We start from the raw sequence: 12,322 nt of genomic DNA, 5'->3' as shown, positions 1-12,322 counted from the left end.
AACCCGAACCTAAAGGCCTTTGAAGGCCGCCCCACCCCTCTGAAACTGGAGGCTCCTCCACTCGCAAGTTAAGCAACCTCACATAAAGGCCTTTGGAGCCCCCTGCCTCCTGCTACAACTTAAACATGTGGATTCTTGAGGGCACAAACAGCACAAACAAATCTCCTTAAGCAGATACACACTAGCAGAAACATTCCAACCAGTAACTTGACACAATCCCATCCTATTTATATATTTCCCCTCTCCCCACTCTGATGTGCAGAAAGTATTGTCTGCAATTGCTCTCTGCACATGCTCAAGAGCAACCTCATGGATTCTTGCTTCATAAATTCCAAGGCTGGGTGCTGGTGCTGAAACCACATGCTCAGGGACACTTCATGGATCCCATCGCGGAACCATTTCTGCTGCCCCAACTGGTGATCCTTGGTCACCACCAGTGTTGCACAGTAGATGGATTGGATGTAACCCCCAAGTGCCAGACAGCATGCAGGGAAGCACAATTTGCAGACTGTTCAAGCTGATACAATACTAGGGAAGCCATGGAATTTGAAGCAACAAATTCTAACACATCATAATTGGGCAGGAAGGAATAGGTCAAGGGGCAGGAAGAAGGATCTCAGAATGTTTCCTAAAGTTGGGCAGGGGTGCACTCAATCAATCCCTTGGATGGGAGACCAATAGGAGGGGGAAAGACCCCCTCCCAAAATAAAGCAGCCTTAGAAAAAAGGGTCACCCAACAATAACAGACCACAGGAGGAGTGGGGGAGGAGAAACCGTGTACGTTTTATACATATACTAAAGGAGAACAATATATTACTTGCCTGGCAAACAGATGATAATGGAATCGAGCTATAATGGAAAGGCTCGAGCTCCCGAAGAATACAAAAACTCCTCTGTGACCAATAGGTAATATTATCCTCAGGAAGACATATAATACCTTGGAGTATATTGGAGAGTGTTGGACTATGACCAGGAAGACCCAAGTTCAAATTCCCACTCATCTATGAAACTCACTGGGCTCCGATAATCTCTCTCAGCCACAACGCCCTCACAGGGTTGTTGTGAGGATAAAAATAACCATGATGAAACCTCTGGGCTTCTTCCCAGAGGTGATATGACCACTTTCCTCTGCTGGCACATTCGGCTCATCAGAGTATTGTGGCTTTTAAAAGTCCTATTAATAACAGATCATTCAATGTAAAAACTCCAAGACCCCAGCGCACACAGCCTAACAGACAATAGGAGAACTGAGGATAACGTTGACAGACTCAATGATTTTACTGGCTGTTGGACTAGGACAAGAAAGGGAACTCCCAAATTCAAATCCCCATTCAGCCATGGAAGCCGCCGCCCCTGCCAGTTCAGCATCACCCCCTACTTCTTCTCTCTCTCTCACAGACAGAGTGCTTGGAGCCTCCAACATAGGGCTGAGAGAGATTCCTGCCTGCAGCCTTGGATTCCTGGCTCTATCAGGGCGCATATGCACTCTCCAGCCCGGGAAACACCTGACCCCAGCAGAAGCAGAGGGGCTCAGGAGACATTGTGAGCGGTGCAGGGAAGCAGCAGGCAGCTGCCGGGACCCTGCGCCTTTCCACTTCTGCTGCTGCCTGGAGGGGAGTTGGCCAGAGCAGTTGGTGGGGTGCACAGGAGGGTAAAAATAAAGTCTTTGAATTGCCCTAGTCGATTCTTCAATGGGACAACCTGTGGCTGGAAAACTCACACACTCAGACTCACAGACCTGACTCACTGGCTTTACAGCATCAAGATGAGCCTCTTCCATGTAAAAGGTGCAACTGCCAGGAACTTTTGAGTTCTCCTGGTCAACATCTCTTCAAGCATGAAACAAACACCCACCGTTAATACACGGATATTGTTTGAACAGAAATAAGCTCACAGGCTCCTTTCCATTGGGCTTCTAACAAAGTCTTTATTAGATACAACAAGGATTCTACAAAGCAATAGAATAATAATAATAATAATAATTAATAAGCCAGCGTGATGTAGTGGTTAGAGTGCTGGACTAGGACCGGGGAGACGCGAGTTCAGATCCCCATTCAGCCATGATACCAGCTGGGTGACTCTGGGCCATTCACTTTTCTCTCAGCCTAATCTACTTCACAGGGTTGTTGTGAGGAGAAACCTAAGTATGTAGCGTACTGCTCTGGGCGGGATATAAAATGGAAATAATAATAATAAAAACAGTAAAGTCTTGAGGTTCTTCCTGAAAACAAACTAACAGAGAAGGAGTTCCTCTTATTTCAGCAGGGAGCATATTCCATAGCCCTGGGCAGCCACAGAAAAAGCCCAGAACTATGTCGCCACCAAACCAGCTTGTGGCAACCATAACCGGACCTCTCCAGAAGATCGTAACAGGCAGCAGGGTTCGTGACACAGGAGGCTCTCTCTTAAACAACCTGGACCCAAGCCGTTAAGGGCTTTCTAGGTAAGAAACAGCACTGTGTATTTCAACTGTAATGTATTGCATCTGTATGTAAGCTGCCCTGAGCCTTTTGGAAGGGCGGTATAAAAATTTAATAATAAATAATAATTAAAAAATAAATATTGGCAGCCAGTGCAGTTCTTTTAAAACCGGTGTGATGTGGTCCCTTTGTGTTGTCCCAGAGACCAATCTGGCTGTCACATTCTGTGCCAGTTGTAGTTTCCAGACTATGTATAAAGGTATCCCCATTTAGAGTGCATTACAGTAGTCAAGCCTGGAGGTTACCAGCATATGTACCACTGTTTCAAGGTTATTCACCTCTAGAAATGTAGACTGTGTCAAGATGAGACTCTTTCGTGTAAAAGGTTTGTTAGTTATAAGTTTATTCGGTCATTGACCAGCAAACATTTACAATAAACCAGTACGTATTTTACAAATAATATAACAAAACCTGGCCATAACAAAAGTAATATCAGTGTCCTCATTAGTTAAAAGATCATTTAAATAAAATTCATCAGACCGGCCAGGCAAATTGTCTAACATAGGAGATAAAAGTCTTAAACGGGGTTCCCTATAAAAATCACAATAAAGAATAACGTGCGAGGTGGATTCTATAACCCCTTTGCCACATGGGCAAAGTCGTAAAAATAGCGGAACTCCCTTGAACCTGCCATCCAATACTGCTGTAGGAAGAACATTTAAACGTGCTAAAGTAAGGGCTTGTCTAAATTTAGGGACAAGCACCACGTCAAAGTATTTAGCTGGTTTAAGATTAATAGCTTGACTCCCTAAGTATAAACTCTGCTTGAGCCATGCACCTTCTTGTTGAACTTCTATACCCAGCACATGTTGCTTAACTAACTTCCTGGATTGCTCAATTCCTTCAGTATGCAAATCCTCTATGGAGAGGCCAAAAAAGGAAAATTTGCTCAACACAGCTCGTTTCCAGCTCGAATTAAAACCATCACTCATAGCCAAAGAGGCTAAACCCGCCTGTCCAAAACTCAATTTTAACCAAAATCGAAAAATACAGCACCAGTATAAGGATTCCAACCTAAGAAGACCAACTTCTCTTCTGATGACAGCATTCGGAGCACAACATGGAACTTGCAAAATGCATCTAATAAACTTAGTCTGGATAGCCTCCAGTAGGGCAAAATTACTTGCAGGTCCCAGTTGGGCTCCATATAAGAGCTAAGGCAGTACTTTGGCTGTATAAAGTCTCACTGTCGCAGGTATAAAAGCAGCACCATGTGTAAAATGATAAGATTTGATCTTATTTACAACCATTGGAGCAGACTGTCTGATGGAGTTAAAATGGGCATTTCTAGAGCCAACAGAGTGAAACCTAATTCTTAGATATTTAAAGGAATTAACCTGCTCAATCTCGTTTCCTTGTATGGACCAATTATAACGCCTAGCTCGCTTGGCGAACACTAAGACTTTAGTCTTACTATCATTTATTTCAATAGACTCTTGGTTACAAAATGATGAGAAGAGTCTTAGGGCACGCTTAAGGCCTACAGGTGTCTGCGACATAATAGCCATGTCATCTGCATATAATAATATGGAGACGTGCCTATCGGCTAACTTTGGTGGATGAATAGAGAGGGTGGACAAACAAGTAACCACAGAATTAACATAGATTTTGAACAAAATAGGAGCAAGTATACAGCCCTGACGTACTCCTCTAAAAGTGGGAATTTCCAATGTTAACTGTCTAGTTGGGCCATAATGAACTTTCAAACAAGTATGGTTATGCAGACTAACAATAAGTTTGAGTAATCTTTTATCTATTCCAAGGGCTTCCAGTTTAGACCACAGTCTCTCTCTAGAAACTGAATCAAATGCAGCTTTAAGATCAATGAATGCTACATAAAGTGCTGAACCTGGGAACCTAGAATACTTCTCTGCCAGAAATGGAAGGGTAAAAGCATGTTCCGTGGTGGAACGACCCTCCCGAAAGCCGACTTGCTCGATAGCTAAAATGTCATTTGCCTCAATCCAGTCTAGAAGTTTTATCAAAAGATGCCTCGCGTAAATTTTACTAATAACGTTAAGTAAGCTAATGGGATGATAGTTGGCTGGGTCCTCACGCCTACCTTTTTTATAAAGAGGAATTATTATAGCAAGGCCCCAATCACTGGGTATGTTAGCAGTTGTATCTATATAGGTAAACAGCGAGGCTAAAACGGGGACCCACCAATCAAGATTCACTCTGATAGCCTCAATAGAAATGTTATCTCTACCAGGGGCTTTGCCATTACTACATTTCTGAATGTTTTTCAGTCTCTGAACAGGAGACTGGGTTCCACCTAAGAGTATCTCCATTAGTTGTTTAGCATTATAAACCATATTATCAGCCTTACTATAAAGCTGTAGGAAATGTTGTTCCCAAACCTGAGCTGGAATCACAGAAGCTGGAAGTGTACGTGTTTTCGACAGAGCAGGTGAAACAAGCCTCCAAAACTTAGACTGATGGTTAGACTTAGCAGCCTCAATTAAATTAAGCTGGTTTTTGTTAACGGCTTGTGCCGCCTTCTCTCTAAGCAACCTCTTCTAGGCGGATTTCATCGAGAGCGCCCTTTGCTATTTTCCGAAGAGGGTGCTGTTCTATAAGTTTAAAAAGCCTTGTGTGTTGTTTTTGGCAATGCAACAATCCCGATCAAACCAGGAACGAGAAAAGGACTTGGTGTGATTTGAATTTTTACTTGGATATACTGAGGTGACAAAAACTGGGCACAACAGTGCTAAGACTGAAGAAAAATGATCTAACATTGAACACCTCTGGGAGCCAATAGATCCTGTTATAATTGCTTCCAGCAAACTACACGCCTCTGGTGACCCAAGCACATTAGCAACTCGTGTGGCAAGTTCCTCAGACCACCTCAATCGTTGGTAACTAGTGTTCCTAAAATCTCCTACCACCGGTCCAACTGCACCTCTTGAGAAAACACCCAACCAAAACTTCAAAAGCATAGGGTGATGATCGCTTTCAAGTCTGGGGCTAATCTGTAAAAGGTGCAACTGCCAGAAGCGTGTGAGTTATCCTGGTCACCATCTCTTCAAGCATTAAACAAACACCAACCGTTAATACAGGAGTATCGTTTGAACCAAAAGAAGCACAGAGGCTCCTTTCCATTGGGCTTCTAATAAAGTCTTTATTATATACAACAAACCTTATGCAAAGCAATAGAATAATACTTGCAAAAGGTTCAAAAAGTGGGACTGTCAAATGGAGTGAAAATTAACATGGTGCCTGTATTGCCTAGCTGTACAAGCCCAATTCAAGGGGGGAAAATCCCCCCCCCACTTGGTTTCCAAGCTAGCAAGCACAGCCTCATTAGCCCAATCAAAACTTACACACCGAAGGTAGAAGGAATGGAACATCTCATGCCTCTCGCCTTCATCACATAAATCTGTCCAGAGAAACCCTTCTAACTCCCCGCTCCCACCTCCCATCTCAGTGTGTTCAAAAAGGCAGTAACATTCCTTGGTTGAAAATGGGACTTAAGTGTTGGTCACATTTTGTTGAGACATTGAATGTCTGGGAACCAGCCCAACAGCTGGTCCACCTTTTACCTGTGTGGAATCTTTGATGCAATTGGAAAGGGGTCTACAGTGTTGGTTCCCACATTCTGTTGAGACTTTGAATGTCTGGGAACCAGGCCAACAACCACTCCACTTTTCCCCTTTCTGGAATCTTGGAGGCAATTTGAGATTTTTGCTCCAACTTAAGCTCTTTCCACTTTCTTAACCAGGTATATGGTTTCTCTCCTGTGAAGATTCGGTGATGGACAGTAAGTCTGACAACCTGAGTAAACCATTTTCCACATTTTGGACATTTAAAAGGCCTCTAAACTGTGTGGATTCTTTGATGCAATATAAGACTTATGTTTTGACTAAAGCTCTTTCCACACTCTGAGCAGGTATATGGTTTCTCTCCTGTGTGGACTCTTTGATGGACAGTAAGTCCTGACTTCTGATTAAAGTTCTTTCCACACTTTGAGCAGGCATATGGTTTCCTTGTTGTGTGATTTCTTTGATGCAATGTAAGTTGTAGGTTTTGACTAAAGCTCTTTCCACACTCTGAGCAGGTATATGGCTTGTCTCCTGTGTGGACTCTCTGGTGGTAAGTAAGTGTTGTCTTATGATTGAAGCTCTTTCCACACTCTGAGCAGGAATATGGTTTTTCTCCTGTGTGGACTCTTTGATGGGAAGTAAATCCTGACTTATGGCTGAAGCTCTTTCCACACTCTGAGCAGGTATATGGTTTATCTCCAGTGTGTGCTTTCTTATGATACCTGAGTGTTGCCTTATGGCTGAAGCTCTTTCCACACTCCGAGCAGGTATATGGTTTCTCCCCTGTGTGGATTCTATGATGGTCAGTAAGCTGTGACTTCCGAAGGAACCGCTTTCCACACTCCGAGCAGGTATATAGTTTCTCTCCTGTGTGGACTCTTTGATGGGAAGTAAGTCCTGACTTCTGGCTGAAGCTCTTTCCACAGTCTGAGCACGAATATGGTTTCTCTCCTGTATGGACTCTTTGGTGTTTAGTAAACTGTGACTTCTGTCTGAACCGCTTTCCGCACTCTGAGCAGGAATATGGTTTTTCTCCTGTATGGACTCTTTGATGGTAAGTGAGCATTGCCTTCCAAACGAAGCTCTTCCCACACTCTGAGCAGGTATGTGGTTTCTCTCCTGTGTGGATTCTTTCATGAGTAGTAAGCTTTGCCTTCTGACTGAACCGCTTTCCACACTCTGAGCAGCTATGTGGTTTCTCTCCTGTGTGGTTTCTTTGATGGTTAGTAAGCTGTGACTTCTGTCTGAACCGCTTTCCACACTCTGAGCAGGAATATGGTTTCTCTCCTGTGTGGACTCTTTGATGGGAAATAAGCGTTCCCTTCTCACTGAAGCTCTTTCCACACTCCAAGCAGGTATGTGGTTTCTCTCCTGTGTGTATTCTTTGATGCTTAGTAAGAGTTGACTTCTGATTGAACCGCTTTCCACACTCTGAGCAGGTATGTGGTTTCTCTCCTGTGTGGACTATTTGATGCGAATTAAGCTTTCCCTTATTCCTGAAGCTCTTTCCACACTCTGAGCAGATATATGGTTTCTCTCCTGTGTGGACTCTTTGATGGGAAATAAGCGTTCCCTTCTCACTGAAGCTCTTTCCACATTCTGAGCATTTAAACGGCTTCTTACCTGTGTGGATTCTTTGATGGACATTAAGTATTTTCTTATGACTGAAACTCTTTCCACACACTGAGCAGGAATATGGTTTCTCTCCTGTGTGGACTCTTTGATGGTAAATAAGTGTTCCCTTCTCACTGAAGCTCTTTCCACATTCTGAGCATTCAAACGGCTTCTCTCCTGTGTGGATTCTTTGATGGGCAGTAAGATATGACTTCTTACCGAACCGCTTTCCACACTCTGAGCAGGAATATGGTTCTTCTCCTGTATGGACACTTTGATGGGAAGTTAGTATATCCTTACGACTGAAGTTCTTTCCACATTCTGAGCACGTATGAAGTTTCTCTCCTGTGTGGACTCGCTGATGGACAGTAAGGCCTGACTTATCCTTGAAGCTCTTTACACACTCTGAGCAGGTATAGGGTTTCTCTCCTGTGTGGACTCGCTGATGGACAGTAAGCTTGACAGGCCGATTGAAGCTCTTTCCACATTCTGAGCATTTAAACAGCTTTTTACCTGTGTGGATTCTTTGATGGAGTCCAAGTCTTTCCTTCTGACTGAAGCTCATTCCACACTCTGAGGAGTTATGTGGTTTCTCTCCTGTGTGGATTCTGGGACGTCTGCTCAGATGCGGCTGGCTAGTCAAGGTTTCTACATCCTGAGGGCTCTTATTACTACTGCTTCCCTTGTGGCATTCTCCTGGGACTGGGATGGAATGCATGTCTGGCCCTTCGGAAGGACTAGTCTGCCTCCACGTCTGGCTCCCTTCGGTTCTCCTTCTCGCTCCATCGGCCGGTTTCTCTCCCTCCCTCCAATCACCTGCAGCAGTAAAAAGAGGAACGTGGTGAGGGAGTAACAGAGTCTCACCTCATAGAGCAAGCCCAGCTGACTGCTGTGAGGAGACAACTGTGTCAAAGAGGCAGTGGAAAGGCAGCTCCTGCTAGAAGGAAACAGCCTCCATTGCAGGGGTGGGCAAACTGGCCACTCCAGCTGTTGCTGAACTACAACTCCCATAACCCACAGCAACCTTTTATCCTGTCTGGGGAAGATGGGAGTTATAGTTCCAGAGCAGCTGGAGCGCCCACTTTTCTCACCCCTTTCTAGTGAGTGGTATCAACTGGCAGCCGCTTGCTCCACAAGATGCATTTTCCACCGTTTGGACACCCTTCTTTGGATGGCTGAAAACTCTCCCTCACCCTGCGGATAGAATCAGTGATTCCTTGGCCATCTCCCCTGTCAGATCTTTCAAGTGGGTGACATTCAGTTTGAGGAAAAGCTCTGTTCGGGAGTTAGAATCACTTCATTTATTCCCTGGCCATCTATCTCCCCTGTCAGATCTTTCAAGTGGGTGACATTCAGCCGGAGGAAAAAGTCTTCCGGGGAGAACAGTACGTTGGTACTCACTATGGAGGTGTCTCCTGGCTGATGTAGAAGACGTCACCCAACGTGGGATTACATCCCCCCACATGCTCCAGAAGCCAGGAAGTAGTAATACTTGAAGATCCTTAACCCAGTGCATGTGGGCTGATCTCCTCAGTGCCTAAAACAGCTCTAGCTTCAGAAGAGGAAAAAACAATAAGAAACCAACAGAACATTGTGAGAAATAACAACACAGTAGCGAGAGACTAAGGAAGCCCCCCTCCTCAGTGAGCAGATCCAGCATACCAACCACCCGGGTGGGCCTTGGGTGACCTCTTCTACACCAGGCAGAAGACGCCTTCATGGCGAGTACCAATGTACCTTTCTCGGCTGGTGTAGGAGGTCAGCCAACGTGAGAGATACCACAGCACCAACTACAGGAGGAAATAAACCCCGGCTGAATCTATTGACCCGGAAGGACCCATTGCAGGACCCTGTGACCAAACACCACCCTGGCAGATGCGTGTTCATCCAGCTTGTCATGCCTGCATTAGGTGAACGGAGGGCGGGGATGAAAAGGTCACTGCTTTGCAGATCTCCTCGAGTGAGGCCGGCAATGACAAGGCCACTGAAGTGGCCACAGACCTCGTAGAGTGAGCCGTGACTTGACCAGGTACTGGAAGGTTCTGAGCTCCATAAGGCGCCATGATGCATGCCCTAACACAGGGATTATCAAAGTTGGGTCCCCAGATGTTATTGAACTTCAACTCCCATAATCCCCAGTCCCAGTGGCCTTTGGTTGAGGATTATGGGAGTTGAAGTCCAATAACATCTGGGGACCCAACGGTGAGAAGGTGAAGAGACCTGGACCTTGTCCCTCCCTGACTGTTTATGTGCACCTTCGTAGATGTGTTCTCTGTGCGCACCAGCATATTTTCCCCTTTTACTAGCGGGAGGGACGCTTATAGAGCCAGGAAGACAGCCCGCAGCTCCAACCAGCTGATACTGTGAGGAACCTCCTCCTCCATCTACTGACCCTGTGCAGATTTGTTAAAGCAGTGAATGCCCCCCCTCCAGCCCCAGAGGCTGGCATCGGTGTCTCTAAGACCCTCTCCAGCTGCATAAACAGATTCCCCTTTTTGAGGTTCCCTTGATAGGTCCACCAGGCAATTGACTCCCGAGAGGATTCGATATTGGGGGCCTTTTGTCATGCTGGAGAGGGATTCTGTGTTGGTAGGGCAGAAAGGGCCCATCGTAACTGGTGCAGATGATGTCTCGCCCAGGGGACCGAATCCATGGCCGCCAACATAAGCCTCAGAAGCCTTGTAAGGCTGTGTAATCTGGCTGACGACCCTGCAGTGACTGCATGAGCCCGAGCTGAAAGGACTTCCATCCTGTCCTGTGATAGGCAAGGTCTGCAGACCGAGGTTCGCCCAGGAGACGAAGGCGGAATGTAGGTGTCAAGTGACTCTTTCCTACATTTATCAGGAAGCCGTGAGCGCACAAAACTGATTTTGTCCTGGACAGGGCTGAGCGTACTGCTGCTGCCAAACTCGCTCGAATGAACAGATCGTCTAGATAGCAATACAGGTGAATTCCTTCTGTACAAAGAATAGTGAATAGGGGACTCCGCAGCTTTGTAAAAACACAGGGAGCCGACGAGAGACCGAATGGGAATGCCCGGTATTGATGATGCCTCTCTTCCAAAGGGAAGAGAGCTGGTCTTGTGGTAGCGAGCATGACTTGTCCCCTTAGCTAAGCAGGGTCCACCCTGGTTGCACATGAAAGGGAAACTAGAAGTGTGAGCACTGTAAGATATTCCCCCTAGGGGATGCAGCCGCTCTGAGAAGAGCATCTAGATTCCAGGTTCCTTCCCTGGCATCTCCAAGACAGGGCAGAGAGAGATTCCTGCTTGCAACCTTGGAAAGGTCGCTGCTAGTCTGTGTAGACAATACTGAGCTAGAGGGACCTATGGGCTGAATCAGTATATGGCAGCTTTCTATGTTCCTTGCTATGTAACAAAAGAGAAGTAGGTGCACAGATGAATGGGGATGTGCAGGTCTCCATCCTGAACCTCTTTTGATTACAAATCTGTTGATGGGGCGCAGATTCAGGACAGCTCTCGCCAAATTTTCCTTCTTTGGCACCATAAGGATCACAGAGTAGACCCCCATGCCCCTCTGAATTTGAGGAACGTCCTCTATGGCCCCTATGTCTAACCGATGGATGGCTAGGAGCAGTCCTTTGTGCTTTCCGATAGTCCTTGATCTTGGCGTGAGGAGCAGCTTGTTTCCATTGGGGCTGGAGAGCTCCACTCTGTAACCTTGTTTTACTATGGAAAGAACCCACCTGTAAGAAATAGATTCTTTCCAGATGGCCGGAAGTCCAACAGGCGGGCTCCCACCTTGTCGCCCTGGTTGTTAGGACTGCTGCTTGGGGCTCCTTGACTGAGAACCAAAAGACTAGCAGTTCTGAGAGGAGAAGGACTGCCTGCCTTGACCTCTTGACCTGTTCCACTGGGGCCCAAATGCTCTGAAACAGGGATTCTCAACATTGGGTCCCCAGATCTTATTGGACTTCAGCTCCCATAATCCCCAGCCCCAGTGGCCTTTGCTTAGGAATTGTGGGAGTTGAAGTCCAATAACATCTGGGGACCGAACGTTGAGAATCCCTGCTCTGAAAGACTTCCTCTGAAGGTATTGTGGCCTGAACACCCTGAATGGCTGCGAAGATCTAAGTGGGAAGCCCTTTTCTTTCTTCCGAGGGGCAAATGGTAATGCCTTCCTCTTATCCTTAGTTTCAGCAAAGACCTCCTTCAGCGCATCATCCCCGAAGAGCTTCCACCCCACATAGGGCACAGTTACCAAGTTCGATCTGGAGGTGTTATCCACTTTCCAGTATTTCAGCCAGATGTTGCGTCTGGCTAACACCCCCGCACCAGCCGCCAGGGGTGAGAAACGGACACTGTCAAGAGTGGCATCTGCAGAAAAAGCAGCTGCCCTTTTCAAATGGAGAAGTTTACGTCTCCACCTGTCAGGATCCACGGGGGGTCATTGAGCAACTCATCAATCCAAAGCACCAAAGCCATAGAGACCTAGGAGGCTTTGGTGTCCCCTCTAATAGCCATAGTAGAATAATCATGGGCCCTTCGACGAGCGGCCTCCGCTTTCTTGTCTGCTGGGTCCTTAAACGTAGAATCTCTTTCTTTTGGGACGACCACGCCACTGAGGAGGGCGCCAAAGGATGCATCTGTAAGGGAAACCTTCAGCAGATTTAATGCCTCTTCATCAAAATTATAGAGCTTACTGGCCAATGACGAGGTACGCTTGG

The 12,322-nt window shown here is 46.2% G+C and overlaps 1 protein-coding gene across 1 annotated transcript in view; it reads right to left on the bottom strand.

The window, feature by feature from the left end:
- Positions 1–1,907: 1,907 nt before the first annotated feature.
- Positions 1,908–12,322, bottom strand: part of LOC128343871 (uncharacterized) — a 59,219-nt gene continuing 48,804 nt past the window's right edge. The window contains 1 exon segment of the mRNA XM_053293307.1: positions 1,908–8,452. Coding sequence (XP_053149282.1) covers positions 6,057–8,452 — 2,396 coding nt within the window. The 3' untranslated portion in view covers positions 1,908–6,056.

Source organism: Hemicordylus capensis, chromosome 2 (genome assembly GCF_027244095.1).
Source record: "Hemicordylus capensis ecotype Gifberg chromosome 2, rHemCap1.1.pri, whole genome shotgun sequence".
NCBI lineage: Eukaryota > Metazoa > Chordata > Lepidosauria > Squamata > Cordylidae > Hemicordylus > Hemicordylus capensis.
This window is presented reverse-complemented; position numbering and strand designations above follow the sequence as displayed.